Genomic DNA, 20590 nt, shown 5'->3' on the forward strand with positions numbered 1-20590 from the left:
TGCTCCAGACCCCTCACTGGCTTCGCTGCCCTTCTCTGGACACGCTCCAGCACCTCAATGTCCTTCTTGTAGTGAGGGGCCCAAAACTGAACACAGCATTCGAGGTGCGGCCTCACCAGCGCCGAGTACAGGGGCACGATCACCCCCCTACTCCTGCTGGCCACACCATTTCTGATACAGGCCAGGATGCCGTTGGCCTTCTTGGCCACCTGGTCACACTGCTGGCTCATCTTCAGCCGGCTGCTGATCAACACCCCCAGGTCCTTTTCCACTAAGCAGCATTCTAGCCACTTGTCCCCGAGCCTGTAGCGTTGCATGGGGTTGTTGTGACCCAAGTGCAGGACCCGGCACTTGGCCTTGTTGAACTGCATACAATTGGACTCGGCCCATCAATCCAGCCTGTCCAGATCCCTCTGCAGAGCCTTCCTACCCTCGAGCAGATTCTACACAGAATTGTGTTTTTTTAAATCAGGGATAACAAGTCATCTGTCACCCAGGCTAAGTTTCCAACTATTTTGTAGTAAGACTTAAATTTGGAACTTCTATGTTGCAATTTTTACTATGGATGCTACCAAGACCATTTTAATCAGCAAGACACATTAATACTCAGAAGGTGAAAATATTCGAATAAGCAGACCTGCCCCTAAGATATTGAGCCAACAGAAGTCAATTGCTATGCCTCTGCCCAAGAAAGGCAGCATGCTGGAACAGATTTCACTAGCAATGACAAGTCATTTTTCCTCCCGCTATAAGCTCCCTTTGGTGCTATTATACCAAGGGAGATTAGCAATTCTGAGCCCCAGAAACTAGACGGAATTTAAACGGACATCTTAAACAGGTATATCTAACATATATCACTGCTTTTTTAAATAACTGTAATCAGTTACATATAATTTTTAAAAAGCCAATTAAAGAACTTTGCTGAAAAAATAATTTGTATTTTAGTTTTTTATTAAAACTTTTATGGCATTATTAACCACATCCTGAAGCTACCCTTTTAAAAATGTCCATACTGTCTTTTTGTGTAAAACCCAGTTAACAAATTTTGGATTAGAAAAGAAAGTATGCTTGCAGGAAAAATGGCAGAAAGCAGATTAACACCTTTTAGTTACTGTGTGTGGACACTGTTTTGTAAACTCCTTTAGCAGGAGTTTCTATCATTCAACAGTGTCGTTAAGCAATTCCTAAATGGGAGGAAAAAGTTCACAGTGAATCTCCATGAACTATAAGCAACGTTGTGCATCTGCAAAAAAATCCTTTAAAATTCTGCCTAAAACACTGAAGTGAGGAGTGACACATACAGTATTTAGTAAAGTCCTAGTGTCCAACAGAAGATATCATCTTAGAAGATTTTTCTGCACGTCTTGTACTCTGTGCTCTAAGGCCAATCATTCCATATGAATCTATATTACAGCTGACCAGAAAAACATACCTATTTCTTTTTATTGGTTTGGATATGATGCTGTATTGGGTTTGTGTGGCAAGGTTTTGGTAGCCAGGGGCGGGGGACAGGGGCAGCTGCAGGGGTGGCTTCTGTGAGAAGCTGCTAGAAGCTTCCCCTATGTCTGATAGAGCCAATGCCAGCCAGCTCCAAGATGGACCTGCTGCTAGCCAAGGCTGAGCCCATCAGTGATGGTGGTAGCGCCTCTGTGATAACGTATTTAAGAAGGGGAAAAAACAACTGCGCGATGGCAGCCAGAGACGAGAGGAGTGAGAATATGTGAGAGAAACAACTCTGCAGACACCATGATCAGTGAAGAAGGAAGGGGAGGAGGAGTTGCTCCAGGTGCCAGAGCAGAGATTCCCCTGCAGCCCATGGGGAATCACAGACTCACAGAATCATTAAGGTTAGAAAAGACCTGCAAGATCATTCAGTCCAACCATCAACCAACACCACCATGCCCATTAAACCATGTCCCGCAATGCCTCGTCCACACGTTCCTTGAATGCCTCCAGTGATGGTGACTCCACCACTTCCCTGGGCAGTTTACTCCCGTGTTTCACCACTCTCTCAGTAAAGAAATTTTTCCTAATATCCAGCAACTTGAAGCCATTTCCTCTTGTCCTGTCACTTGTCACTTGGGAGAAGAGGCCAACACCCACCTCTCTGCAACCTCAAGACCATGGTGAGGCAGGTTGTCCCTCTGCAGCCCATGGAGGTCCACAGCGGAGCAGATATCCACCTGCAGCCTGTGGAGGACCTCACACCAGAGCAGGTGGATGTGCCCTGAAGGAGGCTGTGACCCCATGGAGAACCCATGCAGGAACAGGCTCCTGGCAGGACCTGTGGCCCTGTGGAGAGGAGGCCACGCTGGAGCAGGTTTGCTGGCAGTACTTGTGACCCCATGGGGGACCCACACTGAAACACTCTGTTCCTGAAGGACTGCACCCCATAGAAAGGACCCATGCTAGAGCAGTTCATGAAAAACTGTAGCCTGTGGGAAGGACTCACGCTGGAGAAGTTCATGGAGGACTGCCTCCCGTGGGTGGGACCACATGCTGGAGCAGCAGAAGAGTGTGAGGAGGAAGGAGCAGCAAAGACAACATGATCACAACCCCCATTCCCTGTCCCCCTGCGCCACTCAGGAGGGAGGAGGTGGAGAAGTTGGGAGTGAAGTTGAGCCCGGGAAGAAGGCGGGGGGGGAGGTGGTTTTTAAGATTCAGTTTTATTTCTCATTATCTTACTCTGATTTGATTGGTAATAAATTAAATTAATTTCCCCGCAGTCAAGTCTGTTTTGCTCATGATGGTAATTGCTGAGTGATCTCCCTGTCCTTATCTTGACCCACGAGCCTTTCATCATACTTCCTTTCCCCTTGTCCAGTTGAGGAGAGGGAGTGATAGAGCAGCTTGGTGGGCACCTGTCATCCCACCAAGGTCAACCCCCCACAGACATCAGATGCATTTACTGGCCACGTGAAGACCAACTTTTCTAGGAAAGCAACTTTTTCAGATGTATCTATCACTGGATTGCCAGAAGAACTTCCCACCACCCCCAGAATACAGCAGAAGCAACTTTAATGTTTCTATTACAAGACTCAGAAGCTTTTACAAGTCTTTCATCTGCTAAGATCACATCTCTTTCTGTGTTTCCAAGAACCACCCTAAATATGAAACCTAAATCAAACAAAGGTTTGGTTCAGGACCAAGGAGTTTTTCCAGGAGGACCTGAAGTTTACATTCTTTTTCCCTAGGTACACTGGTCTGAAAAAAAAGAAATAATAAAAGCCTCATCTTACAAACGCTTAGACCATCACAGTTGCAACCAACTTATCAAATACTGCAGCATTCGCACAAAAATGCAAACTAATTTAAATGTGCTCAGAATCATTGCCTTCATCCAGACTCTTATTTAAGTAAATTAAAAAGAATGCTGCTGAGCTTTCGAATCTGTGGTTCATTTAGTCATCACATATATTGTTAAGAGGATACAAGTACTCATAAAAATCTGACACAGAAATGTTTAATTGTTTTACTTTCCCCGTTGCTTCATTATTCTTTCAGACAGACTTCTTCAGGCTTCTATGCAAAATACCTTTTTTCCTTCCAGCTTTGATACCATCAGCTCTAGTACGTCAACTGTGTAACCACAGTGAGGTTGCATTTTCATATTCTGAAGAGCACTACATGAACAGGTTTACGCACTCCTCACACTTGCTAAAAGCTGGGGCTTCTTGCTCCTGTCCTGCACCCTGCATACATCAGCACAGCTGTTTTTTCACTGCAAGCAAACCTGGGGAAGGAAACTAATTCAGGCAAAAATACCTTGAGTGGCGGGGGAGGGGGAAAGTTGTTTTTAAACTATGTCAGTTCCCTCTTCTGTTCAACCACACTATTACAGCACAGCTGTGACAGCACAGCAGAGGTAAGGGGCATCCAGGAACTGAGGTTGTTTTAGGCACTAAGGATACCAAACAAATCTGCACAGAACCATAACCTAACCTACATTTATAGGCACAGATTTAGAGATCTATTGCTTAAAAGATGCTTTAACTTCCCTTTCCCTAAATTAACTGCACATGCAAAAAACCTGTCAAAATCACTTCCAATAATAGGCAGTAATCATAAACTGATAAGAAGTGAGACATTACATGAAGCACAGAGTTCAGTAGTAAAGTTCTATGATACCAGTGTAATGGATACGAAGTATGGACATTCCTTCACACAAGAAGGCAATTTAATTTCTCAGATGGCTAATAAAAAAACCCACCCTTTCAAGAATGTGATGTCAGCAGAAAACCAATGATAAATACAGAGCATCCACTCCTGGACAAAAAGTTTGCAAAGAAAAAGCATTTATAAGAGGTTTGTAGTTAAAAGATGGAAAATCAGCTGCATATTCTGATAAACAACTTTTTTTTCCTTCAGGACTTCCATACACATTGGATTCCTTACAGTGCAGAATATCACGTAGAATAATTGGACTCAAGAACACAGAACTGTGTAAGTTTTATAAGTTGCTGAACTGCGTTTAACATTTTCGAAGTATTAACAAGGAGTAACAGAGGAGGATAAAAGGATGATAGAGCTTTGAATATGTTAAACATTTTCTTTGCAATGTCTTTGAAGGTTTTTCTGGTAAGACAGTGGTGGTAACCACATAATGGACAACTAGTGTTTCTTGACCTTTTCTACCAATTCTCCCAATAGAGATGTAGACTTATCACCCAAGGATGCTGCCCTTACGACAGCGTCAGAAAACAATGCAGAAGTACTTCAAGAGGGCTTCTTTATTTATACCAGCAGCAAAAGGAATGCTAAGGAAAATGCAGGCCCACTGCTCAATGAGACAGGAACCTAGTGACAAAGGACACAGAAAAAACTGAAGAACTTGATCCTTTTTCTTTTGCCTCTCCAGATTTCACTGGTAAGTTCTGCCCTCTGACCTCCCAGTTCCCCAACTCTACCAGCAGAATCTGCATGAAAGCAACATAACCCACTGTTGAGGAAGATATGATTAAGGAACGCTTAAGCCAGTTGTACATGTAGAAGTCCACAGGATCAGACAGGATGCATCTGATGGTGTTGAGGAAGCTTGCCAATGTCACTGTTAGGCCTCTCTACATTATCTTTCAAAGGTCATGGCACGACAGAGGTTCCCAATGACTGAAAAAACATTATACCTGTCTTCAAGATGGGCAACAAGAATGATCTGGTGAACTATAGGCTAGTCTGCTTCACTTCAACCCCTGATAAGGTCATGGATCAAATCTTCCAGGAATCTGTTCACAGCGACATGTTGACAAGAAGGCGAACAGCCATCATGGATTTACCAAGGGCAAATTGTGCCTGACTAACCCAGCTGCATTCTACAGTGAGATGGTTGGCTGTGTAGGTAAGGGGAGAGCAATGGGTGGTGCAAGGCCTTTGACATGGTGTCCCACAAGGTCCTTATGGCCAGACTAGAGAGACATGGACTGTGTAAATGAATGAGAAGGTGAGGGGAAAACCAGCTCGTCCATTGGGGTCAAAGGGTGATAACTAGCAGTACGAATCCAGTTGCTGGTATCCCTCAGCAATCAGTACTGGAGCCAATACTGTTTAATGTCTTTGTTAATAATTTGGATGCTGGGACCAAGTGCACTCAGCAAGTTTGCAAATGATACCAAATTGGGGGAAGCAGCTGATACACTGGAAGCCAGGGCTGCTATTCACAGGGACCTGACAGGCTGGAAAAATGGGCTCACAAGAATCTTAGGAAGTTCAACAAAAGCGAATGCAAAGTCCTACATCTGAGACCAAATGCACCCATACAGCAGCGCAGGCTGGGGGACGAGTGGCTAGGAAGCAGCTTTTCAAGAGGATCTGGGGGTCCCAGTGGACAGCAAACTGAACACAGGTCAGCAGTGCACCCCCACAGCAAGGAAGGCCAACCACACGACATATTAGCAAAAGTTTAGCCAGCAGTCAAGAGAAGTGACTCTTCCCCTCCATATGGCACTTCCACATCAAACTGTAACCTGAGTACTGCATTCAGTTTTGGGCTCTCCAGTATAACAAAGACATTGACACAATACAGCAAGTTCATTGATGGGCTGTCAAGATAGCCAGGGGGATCAAGCACATGAAGTATAAGGAGAGGCTAAAAAAGATGGGTTTATTCAGCCTTAAAAAGGGGGGAGGGGAGACCTTTTGGCTGTCTTCAGCTACCTAATGGGAAGGCACAGAATAGATAAAGCCAAACTTTCCACAGAGATGCACAGCAAAACGACAAGAGGCAACGGACACAAGCTGGAACGAAGAATATTCCAACTCAATGAAAGAATTTCTTTTTTACCATGAGGGTGCTCAAGAGTGAACCAGGTTGACCTGTGAGGTCATGGAGATCAAACAAAGCCCTGAGCAACCTGCTCTAACTGTGCTCGGTTTGGATAGGAGGTTGCAACCTACATGATTCCAACCAGCAGTCAAGTAAAACCAGTGACTACTTGTAGGTACAAAGCATCACCTAAGGCAACTGCACCATTAAAATGAAGTACCTCAGTCACTTCCCTTCTTTTCTCTCTCTGAGTCAAGTCTGCCACCTACTCAAACTTTCCACACAAGTAAAATAATTTAAATAACATGAAAAGCAGGATCCATCAATAAAGAAAAAACCCCAAACAAATAAACAAAAAGTAATTTTTTCATCTCTAGCATTATGACTATATATAATTCTCTACTTACGTAAGACCTCTATTGCTAGACTGGAGATATACTAAAAATTCATAAAGAAAGAAGAAATTTTCAGTGCTTTTATAGGAAAGATAAATGTGAGAGAGATATCTTCCTATTTTATTGGAAAAATTGGAGGATAAAAGATTAGGATAGGCTAGGGACAATTTCTGAACTGCCAATTTACTCTCAAAATGTGAAAAAGTATACAAAGCTAACAAGCCATTTCAACAAAGATGACACTTGAACAAGAAATCCAGAATACAATTTCTGTGGCAAATCAGTATGTGATGTTAATCACATATGAACTCAAATTCCGAACACTGGAAGAGTTTTATAAGATAAGCAAAACACAGCAGGAAGCCTTACAGCATATTATGCATCTGATTTGCACACTTCTGATTTTAGATTTAGTTATGCACCGTGGGATCCATCTTCATAAGAAAAGCTAAGCTAGTGCAACTGAGAATACAGCACCACTAAACAAACAGCGATCTATTTTTAGAAAGTGCTGAAAGGCAGTTACATACAGAATAAGATTAATAACCTAGCCTAACTACCTGGAAATTAGGCAACTAACATTTCAAGAAGGTCTTCAGGTTTGCTGCAATAATTGGAGCGTCGGGTTGAAATAAAGCACTGTATCTACATACCAAAAGGAAGAAGAAAAAAAATGAAGAATTTGTATTATTTAACACTTCTGGATTTATCCCGCAAACTTTCAAAGACAATGTCAGATAATATCGCCTCTATAAAAACATACAGAAATTGAAGTCCAGAAAGGTTCCATGACTTCTACAAGAAAGTAACTTGCAAATATAGGACAGAAGAAGAAACTCTAAAATGCAGTTAAGGCAGAAAAATACAAGACACTTCTTTGATATAACTTCTTTGGTCAAGTGAAAAAGACACATGTCAGAAAAACCTGAGTAGGGAAAGGACGAAAGGAGGATGACAGAGTTAGATAAACTCTAAGCTGTGAGAAAAATTTGCATTTGCCTTTCTGTAAAGGCCAAAGACCTGTTTTTTTCCCTATTCTTAGTGACACTGGCAAACTTTCATACCCATATGAGAGGGCAGTCAGCTGGATTAGATTGCTGATCGCTGAAAAGTAATACACACTAGCTCTATGAACACTTCCCCCCCAGGACTAGTTTTCTGCCAATTTTGTTCCTTCAGCCAACTTGCCACGAAGCCAGAGAAGTGCCAGTATTGACTCAAGCAAAGCTGTGAGCGCATTGTCTCTGGGAGGGGCAGCAGCACTGTCATACTGAGCAGCAGAGAGCAGTTAGGTAGGCCTGGCTGTGTTGTAAATTGCTGGCACAATTACCTGCACAGCCATACAGTATGGCCCCAGACATGGCAACTGCTAAGAGTTAGAAAATGATCCTGCAAATACACATACAGTTAAAAATCAAGTAAATCGTGTCTGGTTTTAAAACAAAAATAAAATCAAAGAAATGCAACGCAACTATAGGCAATAGCCTCCTGCTCACACTATATACTTTAACTCTCTTTGCAATTAGAGATCATCAATGCAGTGAAGCATGATGTAATGCAACTACATTACTGCATTAAAACTACAGAAATCTTTGTAATGAAAGCATCCAACTTCACTATACCTAACAACAATGAGTTTAAGGAACACTGACAACTGCTACCTGAACCACAGTATGCTAAAATTCACTAAGCAGGCTTTATTTTTAAAAAGCTAAAAAAAACCCTTTAACATCCCTGAAAAAACAAACATTTTCTCAGTAATTACTTGTAAAGGCAGTGAAGATGAGGAAGTGCTATCGATCAGCTAATTTTTAATATAATAAAAAAACACATGCCAGCTTGCTAATTGCACCTAGTTATGAACATACTTTTCAGGAAGTATCACCCAAAAGGCAGCTGAAGCAAAACGTCCAACTTCCTAAGAGACCATCCTGCAACTGGAGATTAGTGTCAGTCACCTTCATCCAAACATGAAACTCATGCTTACCTTCATCTATCAGTTCTTTCTATCACAGGGCACAGAGGAATTCTTTCTTCCAAGTAAGGAGCAGTGCCTTTTCCATCTAACAAAGGCTTCGCAAGATGATGAAGAACTTCTTTATTACGTTAATGACAGATATTTATTTTTTGTGGTATTCACCAGGTGAAGATTCAGCTACAACATATTCACCTTACAGCAGAACTAGTAATCTCAGTTAAAGGTTTACTGCCCCACTGTGCCAGGTATATGCAATCACAATAACCCGGACCAGAAGTTCACTTTTGAAAGTTTATTCCCAATTGTAAAGAATCCTTAAATTGCCTCTTGAGCAGTAAGCCTTGGTAGAAATAAAGTTACAGAGGACTCTAGTAAGTGTTTCTAAAAGAAGTGAGCCTCAGAAATTACAAATGCAATTGTAAATATGAAAGCTAACATCTACTGCATAGTTCAAATTCTCATCTAATGGGCTCTTGAATAATCTTTCTGTTAGACTGTCATATTAAATTCTGTCATCAACAGGATATTCATATTTTGCTAAATGAGCCGTAAAAATTGGACATGCCAAACAAACACAACATTATATCCTACAACATTAATAAAAATACATCAGTAGAGTGAATTTTAGTACAAGTGAAACAACTGTATGGCACTGGATAGAAACATTCTAATGAAAATAACAAATATTTTTGCAGCCCTTTCTTACAGACCTAAATGGCTAAGATTACATAATATTAATCATGTAATATAGCATTATGTTTTACCACACTAGCAAAATATTGTTGGTATTTATCATTCTTAAAACATCTTGTGGCAAGTCTTATTTAAAAAAAAACAAACAAAAAAACACACACAAAAAAAACAGGGAGACTTTGCTCCAGCTACAACTTACATGGTCTGAAAACAAACAAACAAAAACCCAGGAAGGATTAGCACAGTTTCTGAATCATTACTGTTCTTTATTTATAATAATTCAAGATTCACTCAGAGAAAGATATCCCAAATTCAGTTGTCTTTCACTCCAAATTATTCTTTCACAGGAATTACTGGAACATGCATTCAGAAATGTTTCCTTGCCTCATGCAGCTCCTACAGCACTTGCCCGTTAACAAGAACTTTTTAAAGGCCTGCTGACCAACCTAGGAAGAATAACCACAGCCTGTTAATTTATTCCCTCCAGTCTCCAGCCTTCACCATAAACTTGTTCTGTGCAGAAGTTAACCTGTTATTTAAAATAATTTAATTTCCCTGGGCAGGATAAAGCTGCTGTTACACAAAAGTATTTATTCCAAACTTTAAGTTATGTATTACACCTTAACAGCTCACCAGAGAGAGATGAAGGGGGAACATCCTACTCCTCTCACAAGCAGAGTCTGTCTGCTCTCCTCAATCCAAGCCATTGTCCTACCTCTCCTGCTTACCCTTCAGTGAGCAAATTCAACAGAGGTTTGGCAAAGCGCCAGTCTGGGAAGACAGTACACAACAAGTTCGATCTCTTTGGCAACAAATTGGTAAGTCTCAAGGGTGGTGGGCAGTACCAGATACACCACCAGGCTGGAAATTGCAGCAGCAAAAGGGGAAGAGAAGCAGACCTCTCCCTCTCCTGCACCTGCAGCAGTGAGCCTTAAGAGCAGCACAGCTGCAACACATAACTCCCTCTAATCAGTTAATAATATTCTGTTAGTCCCTATACCCAAACCAGCTAATAATTTTAAGCCTTGCAAAGAGAACCAATAAATAGTTGGCAAGCAGCTTTGCATCCAAAATGGAGTCACAGCATGATACAATAAAAGCAGCAATGTCACAGTTCGCCGCTTTAGGGACTCCATACACCCAATTTATCATTACCCGGTACAAGACAATAGCATCATACCTTAATCATTTTACTATTCTTTGGACAGTTTATTTTGAAAGCATTATTTTAAAATTTGATATCCATGATGCAAATAGCTAGTGTACATTAACTACAAGGCATCAGTACTCATGCATTTACTACAATCCTTCTAATAACCAACTATCCTCCTATATTAGAACATAATCCCTGACACAGATTATTTAGAAAAAAAGTTATTCAAACAACAGCATTGCCAAAATGCTATTTCTTTACCTCATAGCAGACACTACACCATAAATAAAAACAAAAACAACTTCTCAAAAGTTATTTGCTCTTAATCATTCCTGTTAGCTACAGTACCCAAATAATCATTAGCCATTCTGTATTCTGATTTATACTAGACTGTAATTCAGAGACTGAATGCCATTTGGCCCAATCCCCAGTTCAGTTCAGGGAGACTACACTACACCACACAAGAAAATTAAGTTTTCAGTACTTTTATGACATTCTACTGAAAGTACTCAGAAGACATCTCACAAATGTGTCTATGTATTAATGAACTACTAAGGTCTACTTATAACATGTTAGTAGTTCTCAAAAAAAGCTTCCAACCTAAACATGTGTCACTGAATTAGGCAGTGATTCAATGATTAAAAATAAACCATTATTTAAGAACTGGTTATCTTTTCCACATTTCCTAAAGAAAATGAAATTTCATGGCCTCAGCAGCAGAATGAAAAACATTTTTTATCTTACATTTGTGAAGGAACAGGGAAATAAAGACTGCCAGGTAGTTCTTTTTGCATCATGATATCCATCAACACAGGCTGCTGAGCAACCACTATGGAAATGCCATTTACTCCTGTGAACAGGACATTCATAAGCAACTGACTTGGCCAATGCAAGACACCAACTTTGGCTTCACCACAACTTAAGGTCAGCTTCACCTGAAAATATAACATATGACTTCTCTGTTTTATGGAAGTGGGCAAGTTTCACAAAATTTCTAGCTATTTACCTGTCAGATCTCTACTCCTCTGCAAACAAAAGGGTTTAATAGCTATTAGTGGGAAGGGAGGAGACAAAATGATGAGACATGACTCAAAAACCCCTCATATTCTTACAAAGCAGTATTTAAAAGTAGCAAGTTTGGTTATTAGTTTCATATTATAGGACCTGCTACAACACAAAACACCTTGACACCCCTCAGTTATCTCAATTAAGAGACACAGCTAAAACTCTATAGAAAAGGTGAAGTCTGATACTGCACTGAAATCCATGCATAGCCTTCCAGAAACAACAGTAATAAAAGCCAAAGTTGTTGTTGAAACCATTACAATAAATAATCCATTATGTTTTATCCTTGTACATAAAACAAGAAACAAAAGACTAAAATATCCAAATAGGTTCATCATAAAAGTATCTGCGTAAGCAAGACGTTTGCAAAATGTTGGTTTATGCCTGCTATCAAGCCACATATTAATGTTATTATTTTATTACTATTACTTTTGTATTTATACTTACATAAAGAAGAGTGTAAGGAACTCTTTTACAAACACTCTCAATTTAGTATTTTTTTCTGGCCACTAAAAGCCAGTAGAATTTCTGTACTTTTTCTGAGGAAAGAGTAGTGCTTTCCTATCAAATCCAAGTGCCAGAAAATAATGGATGAGGCATCCCACACAAGATAGTAGCTTCAGGTATAAAAGTAACTATGTCCCACTTTGTGCAAAATTATTATAGCAGCAGCTACTTAGGAAAAACTAACAAATAATAAATGCCCCCGTAATGAAAAGCAGAAGATTGCACACAGATGCTTTCCAATTCAGAAAGCCGAGGACAAGCCTGGGCTCCTAGAATCCTATGTCCCAAAATTAAAAAGAAGGTGATGATGTGGATGAGGAGTTGGGCACAGGCTATTATTTTAGAATGCACCACCAAGCATATTACAACATATGTTATAGAGCATTAATAGATAAATGAAGTTTCTTTTTAGTATCTTTCCACATGCTTTAAGAAGCACCTCGTCTTTCTTAATATTTCATGCCACCTATCATCCAAGTTAGATTGGTACACACAAAAAATAAGACAGCAAGAAGATAGTTTCAATTTGACTTTGTTGAGAAATAGTTCTCAACGAGTGGGTTTCATTCTTAGAAAATAATCTGTCATTGAAGTCAATGAGAAGGTTTCTTATTCTTAAAACCACTGGAAAGGACAGCTGAACAAAGGTCTGAGAAGACACATATGCAGTGCTGGAAAGAAATTCTGAACGGGTCAGAGGACCGGGAGACATAAGCAAGCCATGGAAGAGTGACGCATTTCCCACTTTCAGACAGAAAATTACTCTCAAGAAAAACAGAAGAAAGGAACAGAACATGTCTGGACATTGATGGGACTGATGCAAACCGGAGAAGAATTCAACAGCATAAAGCAGGAGTTTAGATTATGATAAACACACAGAAGAAGGTGAATGATACCCCAAACATTCCTTCCCCTCGTTTTCAAGCTATACTTATCTCCACTAGGTCATAAACAAAGCATCAGAGACTGCTTCAAAGACAATTACAACAATTGATAATTAAATTTCACTGTTAAGAGAAAAATAAAGAGAAGAGTCATAGCAGGTAGGAAATTTTCAAGTGTTCTATCTGAATAAAAACTCCACCCTGCCCGCCTAATTTATATTACTGTTGTCAGAGATTTCTCAATATGATTAAAAGAAAAAAAAAAAAAAAAAAGGCAGGAAAGGCTGACCACCACTTCAAATGGCAACTCTACGTCTATACACTAATATACAAATGCTGTGTGCTTCTGTACCACTCCAGAATCTCAGCTACCTTTAAGAAAATGCACAAGTCTACAAGCCTTGCTTTGGTGAAGACCATTCTCTACATGTGAGCTGAATGAAAAACAAAATAGTCCTCTAGAGTCCTCTGGCAGACAACTGTGAAGTTTCTTCTGCTGCTGCTACTGGGTAGTCCTCATAGTTTTCCCCTATTGTTATTAGGAAACCTGTAGCCAAGAAAATAGAATTACAATTGAGCAAATTCCTGTCATGATTGCATTGAAATCTCTCAGCAGCTCTGAAGGTAGGGACTGGCAACATTCCTCAGAAAGGAGGTCCTCAAAAAGAAACTTCAATATTGGTTCTCAGTATCACTACTGTAACCACCAGGAGACTGAAAAAAGAAAACAGGAAGGAATAAAACATTTCTCCTTTCTTCTGGAAAATACATACATTTAGGAATACTTTAAAGTTTGCCTGTTATCTACTGCACAAACATAGGGAAACTTTAAATTTAAGGCTGGAAAGGAGTAATATCCAAGGAGGCAGAATATAACAAGAGTTCCCATAATTTTTCTCCAGGGGTAATGATCAACAGTACTCTCCATTCCTATGCGTTAAACATCCCCCTATTCTAAATCCAAATAGATTTGCCTGTCATTGCTTTATATTTTAGGTGTGACTATCAATTAAAAAACACAGGAATTCCTGTGGCTGGAATTTGGAGGACTAAATTTCTAGTCCTCCAAATCAGGAAAGAATTCCCATGCAACAGGACTACTTCGTTATTGTGAATTTCTGCATATTCTGCTCATAACTTTGAAACCTTTCTGTAGGAAAGTAAATTTAGAAAACAAGGGAAAAGTTTTACTAATTCCACTTGCAAACTAGCTTAAATAACAAAAATAAGGTACTTCCTACACTTCTGAATTCTAACAGTCCTCACATTTCAAGGAAAGTAAACACACAGGTCATGTATATCAATGTATATGATGTATATCAACATGCTAAAAATTATTAGCACTGCTCTGGAACGATAACAAATGCAGCTTTAAAAAGCATCAAACATTACAGTTCTAGGGATCTTTTTCACATTTTCCATAAAACAGTCTATACAACACAGCATAAAAAAAAGATGACACATTAGATACGCAAAACTGGACAAAAACCATGTGCTAGTATGAATCACTGTGTTCAAGAACAGCATTACCAGAAAGTCAACAGATAAATCACTCAAGGAACACCCTTCCAGAAAGACCGTTTTGGTTTTATTGAAGAATAAATAATAAAAATATTAAAAAGGAAGCACTTTAACAGCAGAATGACAGCCATATTTCTTCATAGTAACATCTGTCACACTAAATGAGAGAAAAGCAGTATCTTACTGGACATGTGGAATCAAATTCAGAATTCTGAACAACTGTCATACTTGAAAGCAATTAATTTCATTTAACTGTACGTTTATCTTAAGTCTGACTGATAGTCAACATCAGCATGACAGCACCAGAAGCTTCTCTGTACATATATATACACACACACATACATAGGTACGTATTTAAACAGCACAGTTTCCATTAGACTGAGTTCAATTAGTGATAGACCTAACATCCATTTGGCACATAATTCATTTGTTTTGCGCATTAATGGCAGGGATGGACAGAGGAGTCCTCACCCTCCTCTCTACCAGCCTTTAAGATAACACTTCCAAAAACATCAAGTAAACAATTTTTGGTTGTTGCTTATACAGACTTCAACAGAGTCCATGAAATATACACACTTAGACTAGTCATAGATAAAACTCTAGGCTCGTGTATTAATCATCATCTTCCAACAGAAGCTGCCATATTTCCTACTCTATCCACTTTTATCCCCGGTTTTGTCCACATTGTACTTGTTTCACAAGACTGGCACTCTGTGCTCGTCTAGCCTTTGGATAATGGTGGTTCTCCCATCATTAGGTTGATCTAATATGCTGCTGTACGTTTCCAGATTACAGATTGCCAAAAGCCCCACATATATATATATATATATTCTGTGCCTCTACTTTTTCCTATAAAGTCAACATCCCTAATAAGAACCTCTCAAATAATGTCTGAAAGACTTTATTTTCCTTTGCTTCAAATCAGTACAAAGTTTACCAGCTCCTACTAGATCTGCTATAGTACTATCATCCCATTTGGACTTGGGCCGCCCTCAGAAATTTTTTGTCACCACCATCCACATTAGGTTTTCTTCACACATGCGTGCACACTTGTACACTCTTAGGGTTTCTATCACATCATCAGTCCTAAAATTAACACTTCCCAAAATAATGGGTAAACACAAAAGCAGCTGATAACTTGATTCACCAATCATGGATTACTGAAGCTTTGAATAGGGATGCTATCCAGTGTCGTGTTGGTCCTGCTGTTGGAAGGAGATCTCAGAAGTAAAAAATGTGTGAGTCTTGCACATGAAACCTGTCGGTTTTTAGCCACCTGTCTAACCAGCAAGTAGCCAAGGTGCATGCAGAAGGCCGTGACTAGTCATCACCCTGACACTTTTAGTTGTCTGCACAAACCTCACTATATTCTGTGGAGAGAGTTCAGGAAAAAATGGAGTGTCATTTCATCAGGAAACATTTTAAAGGTAGAAGGGAGGTAACGTGACAGTGGTTATTAACCAGAGTGTCTGAACATCAGAATTTCAGATTAATTATTCAAAACAACAAGCAGTATTTTGTTCACAGAGTACTTCTATTCCAGAACATCAAGTAATAAGAAACAAAACCCAACATCCCGCAGCAAGAGAAAATCTGCAAGAGGTATGTTCTGTATAACATAGGTTCTGCAAAATCTCCAGTGCTAAACTTATCCCTGACTTGAAAACCTCTACTTATAAGGAGTAATTTATTTCATTAACATATTTTTTTCTTCATTATCATCACGGTAATTTAGCAGAATTTAGCAGACTATTGGCCTATGTCATCAGGATATGTGCTCATAGCAAGTTTGCAAGACTACATTAGCGGATTTTTTTTTTAAATCAGTGAAACTGTAAAGGCTCAACAGTTAAAGATATTCCAATCTCAGGAGACTTTTTGCATTGTAATTAAGAGCTTTACAGGGACAGGAAAAAAAACCCAAACCCGTACGTCAAAAAAATTACTCAAGGCTTTATAAACGCTAAAGGTTTCTTTCAGCTGCAGCTGATAGATTCATCATCATCTTCGTATCACAAACGTAAGAATGATCCCCCTCCCAAAATTAACCTCAGTCCCAAACCTTTAAAGTAGCATTTTAGCAGCAGACGAGACTCATTTTATGGTGGGGGGAAAGGGTACGGACTAGGCCGGGGCCTGGGAAAAGACTAAGGCAGGGTAATGCAACGGGGAGGCGGCACAGCAACCCTCGCTTCCCCTCCTCACCTAGCGCTAACCTTGCCCAGCCGCCCCCCAGCCCACCGCCCCTCCGAAAGAGGATTCCTCCCGCTGCAAAACCGGCCCTGCTGCACCAAGCCCAGGCTGCTCTCAGCGCTCTGCCCCTACAAAGAAAACACTGCACTTCCAAAGCCTCAGAGCATTAAAAGATAGAAAGAAAGAAAGAAAGAGAGTAAGAAATCAAATCGCCCTCACTAACCCCTCCCTCAAAAGCAGGTCTCTTTCCACCAAATCAAGCCACCCCTTACAGCACCCACCCTTCCCCCACCCCGAAGCCACCTCTCATTGTCGTCGTCCCCCAAAGGGGACCCATTCCCCCCCCCCCCCCGCCCCGATGAACACAGACGCCCGCCTTCCCCGTTCCCCAGTCTGTACCGTGCCCCTTACTGGTTGCCAGAAGGGAAACGCAGCCCATGGGCCGCATTCCCCCCCTCTCAGCCATGCACGCACCTTCCAGAAACAAGCTGTCTCTGCAGCCGCCGCCACCGCCGCCACCGGCCATCTTCCTGCTGCCGAGCCTCGCTCCCTCACTCCATCGCCCAGAGAGGCGGCGGGGCCTGGCCCTTCCCCCGGCCTGCGCGCTCCGCCGCCCACCCCCACTGCGGAAGGCTGGGTGACCCGCAGCGGCGGCGGCGCCGCCGAGGCCCGGCCCTCTCCCGCTCCCCAGGCCGCGCGCACGGCGGCCCGGGCCGCGCTGCCTTCCGGCCCCCGTGCAGGAGGAAGCGGCGGCAGCGCGCCCGCTCCTCCCTCACCGCGTCCGCCACCAGCAGCCCCCCGAGCGGTTGCTGGTGGGGCCTGGCCCAGCAGCCGCCGATGGCGCCCGGCGGAGGAGACAGGCCTGGCCGGGACTCCGCCGGAGGCGCCTCCGAGCACGCGGGGAGGACGAGGAAACGGTGCGCGCCGCGCTGCCGCCCCTCTCCTCCATGAACGGCGCGGCGGGGCCTCACCAGCGCTTCCCTGCCGAGACCCCCGGCTCGCCGGGCGCCCGGCCCGCCAGCCGCAGCGGGGGCCGCCGGCTTCCCCCGGCCCCTAGGCGATAAAATGGCCGCAGTAGGGCTGCGCCCGGTAATACCTCGGGCTTTCCCGCTCCCCCCTTGATCAGCTCCGAGGCAGCAGCTTTTGGGAAGTGAGGAGGTGGATTGGACTGCGTGAAATGAATGAACTTTCAAAAGTGCGGGAGTCCATTGCGCAGGACTGGGGCCCGCTGGTCTCACCTCACTCACGCTCGGGCAAAAGGCCACAAAGGTTTTACGAATTCTTGCCAATCGTAAAATCCTCTGCGGCCCTATCAAGGCATATTTAAAATACCAAACTTGGATTCAGCAAAACGTACAGCATTGCCAAGCCAGCTATACAGAAATTGCAAGTCATGGCCTCAGGTATATTTGACTTCAAAATTTGAATTTAAAATTGAAAAATGTTTTCTTAGCATGTAAGGTTTTACATTTTAAAAAGCTTTCTTGTGAAGCCCAAGTACCTAAGTATCAAAAACATACATCCTTTAAAAAATGGAAGATAAATTCTGACAGTCTAGAGTTAGGGAAAACTAGATACTCCTTTCTAGGACAGGTTCCTTCATCTGGAATTCTACTGACCCCACTTTACTGCAGAATCGGGGAATTTTTATGTCTAATTTAAAGTACCTAGTTTCTAAAATGACTAAGGTCTGAAAAGTGAGCTTGAACTTAGGAGTTTGTAGACTGAAGTCCTAAACTAGGTGTGTATGAAAATTAAAAACTAGAGAGAGGAAAGTTCTTTGCTTTCCTTTAAGTCTTATAAATTTGTTGTTTTCATTCCCGAATTTTCTGTATTGACACTAACCGTATTCATAAGCCAATGTGTTTAAAAATACTTTAAGTGTGAGTGCTCAGTTCTTACACAAGCAAGAGGTAAAAAGAAGCAGAGAAGAGTGACATCAGACTGCTCCCTGAATGCTACATAACACCACCAGAGCTAATGGACCATTAGAAAGAATTCCAAAAGCTGGAACAGTGCTGGCAAACCTACATATCTTGATCTTCAAAATCTCCGTATAAAAAAGACTTTTTCTGGAAGAGGGATCACAAAATATTCTTGTTTCATTAGTAATAAAATTAACAGGAAACAATTAGGAAAAATCATTGCAAGCTAATTATACAGAAACCAGAAGACGGTATGTTTAATAGAAACCTAATGTTAAAAAATAAACAAAACCAGAAAAAAAGGAAATTTATAATCTAATTTTCAAAAAACCATCCTATTGTATCTCAGAAGAGCATTGTCTAGACAGAGGGATACTGTGGAGGTTACAGCATTAATCTACAAAAACAGTTCCTATTGACAGCTGAGACCAGATTGGTTCAGGTCTAACGAATTTGTCACAATTTTTTAAAAACAAAGGATTATGAGTTATAAGTTATTTTAAGAAATGTTTGCTACACAGTATTGTGTTTTTATTGATCAAGTCAAGGCATCAAATACAGCTTCATAGTCTTATTTTTAGTGAACAGAGGCACAGTAGATTATAAACCCTTTTAAAGTAGAAATAACAAGGTAAGAAGTTATCAATATTCATCTAGATGCATGGTTGATTTTAGACTTCTTGATTGATAATTTAACATCTACTTTTTTATGGAGAAGAGCTGCCCCAAAATTACATCTCACTGCAGTGTTCTTTTTGCCTTTATTTTAAAGCTCTTGAAGGATGCAAGAGATGAGTATGCAGTCAAATTTCTTGTTCATTTGTTTTTCATTAAGCTTTTATTAGTAGTCTATTCTCAACCTTAGAGGGTTTTTTTTTTCATTTGAGAAGTATTTGTGAGGCAATGCAATACTGATGGCACTCAAGTCTTACAAAATCTTTTCAGCATCCTCTTTACTTAGAACCAGAGGATTTTCTCCCTGTATAAGAAGTAACTGAGTGATCAATGAGGAAGAGAAAATTAGCATTTCCCTTTCTGCTGGGGGAAATAATACAGAATTTACTGAGTTTTCTTTCTCTTCTCAGCCAAAAATGTTAATTACCTTCACAGAGTAAATGCCCAGGGATGAAATACATCAGATCATTACTTCCTGGCTTTTAGCAGCCACTAGAACTTGACTAGTCCCTCCATGGGTAGTTGACAATCACAGGACACAATCCAAGATCCTGAATTTACAAACACTTGCATGTGCACAGCTCTGCTGGCACAGCACTGTGTAGAGTGAAAAACTCATTACTTCACTAGGCAATGATGAAGAATTTTTTTTGTTTCACCTTAGAAATTTAATTTTTCCTTCTCTTCCCACAATGAAAAAATTCTTATTAATGAATGTGACTTAGATGATTCAGTACTGAAATGATGGAAAAAATACGTCTTTTTTCTTTGTATTTCTGATTCTTTCCAATTACTTCTTGGTTCCTTTATGTTTTCTAAGGTTAGCCAACAAAATGGGGGTGGCTACTCCACAGAAACACTATTTCCTTACTTAAGTAATAAAAAATCGGGATTTTTTGCAGCTTCTGTAGTTGTTGTCGTGTACATTACTTAATTTTCTTTACTGCTACAGAAATTGCATATAGAAGTTTAAGGGAATTTATGGGCATCTTGAATGATTTTTTATTACTTACAACCCATGAACCCATTCTACAGACTATAAATCAATGCTTTTTAACAGTCCCACCTTTCAGAAAGTAATGGTTTATTTTTCACTGTTTTCCACTGTTGTTCTTAGAACTGTTCCTTGAATGTATTAATGATGCACAATCTGTATCCTTTGTTAAGAAAAACAGTTTTGTTGCTGTCCTCATGACCTGATCCCTGTTTTTTCTCTGTGCATTTTTAAAGCAAAATCAGATTTATTTCTTGTGCTTGCCATGTCTTGTTCTTGCTATTAAAACTAGTGTTTTAATTTTAGGGTGTTTTTTACCTGATGTTATTCCAGGATAGCTCACATACT

General features: G+C 40.8%; 1 protein-coding gene across 1 annotated transcript in view; it reads right to left on the reverse strand.

Annotated features, from left to right (window-relative positions):
* The window catches only part of SENP6 (SUMO specific peptidase 6), an 83738-nt gene extending 66514 nt beyond the window's left edge, over window positions 1–17224 (reverse strand). The window contains 1 exon segment of the mRNA XM_059832991.1: window positions 17123–17224. Coding sequence (XP_059688974.1) covers window positions 17123–17174 — 52 coding nt within the window. The 5' untranslated portion in view covers window positions 17175–17224.
* Window positions 17225–20590: the final 3366 nt, after the last annotated feature.

The sequence above is a fragment of the Gavia stellata genome, chromosome 2, assembly GCF_030936135.1.
Source record: "Gavia stellata isolate bGavSte3 chromosome 2, bGavSte3.hap2, whole genome shotgun sequence".
NCBI lineage: Eukaryota > Metazoa > Chordata > Aves > Gaviiformes > Gaviidae > Gavia > Gavia stellata.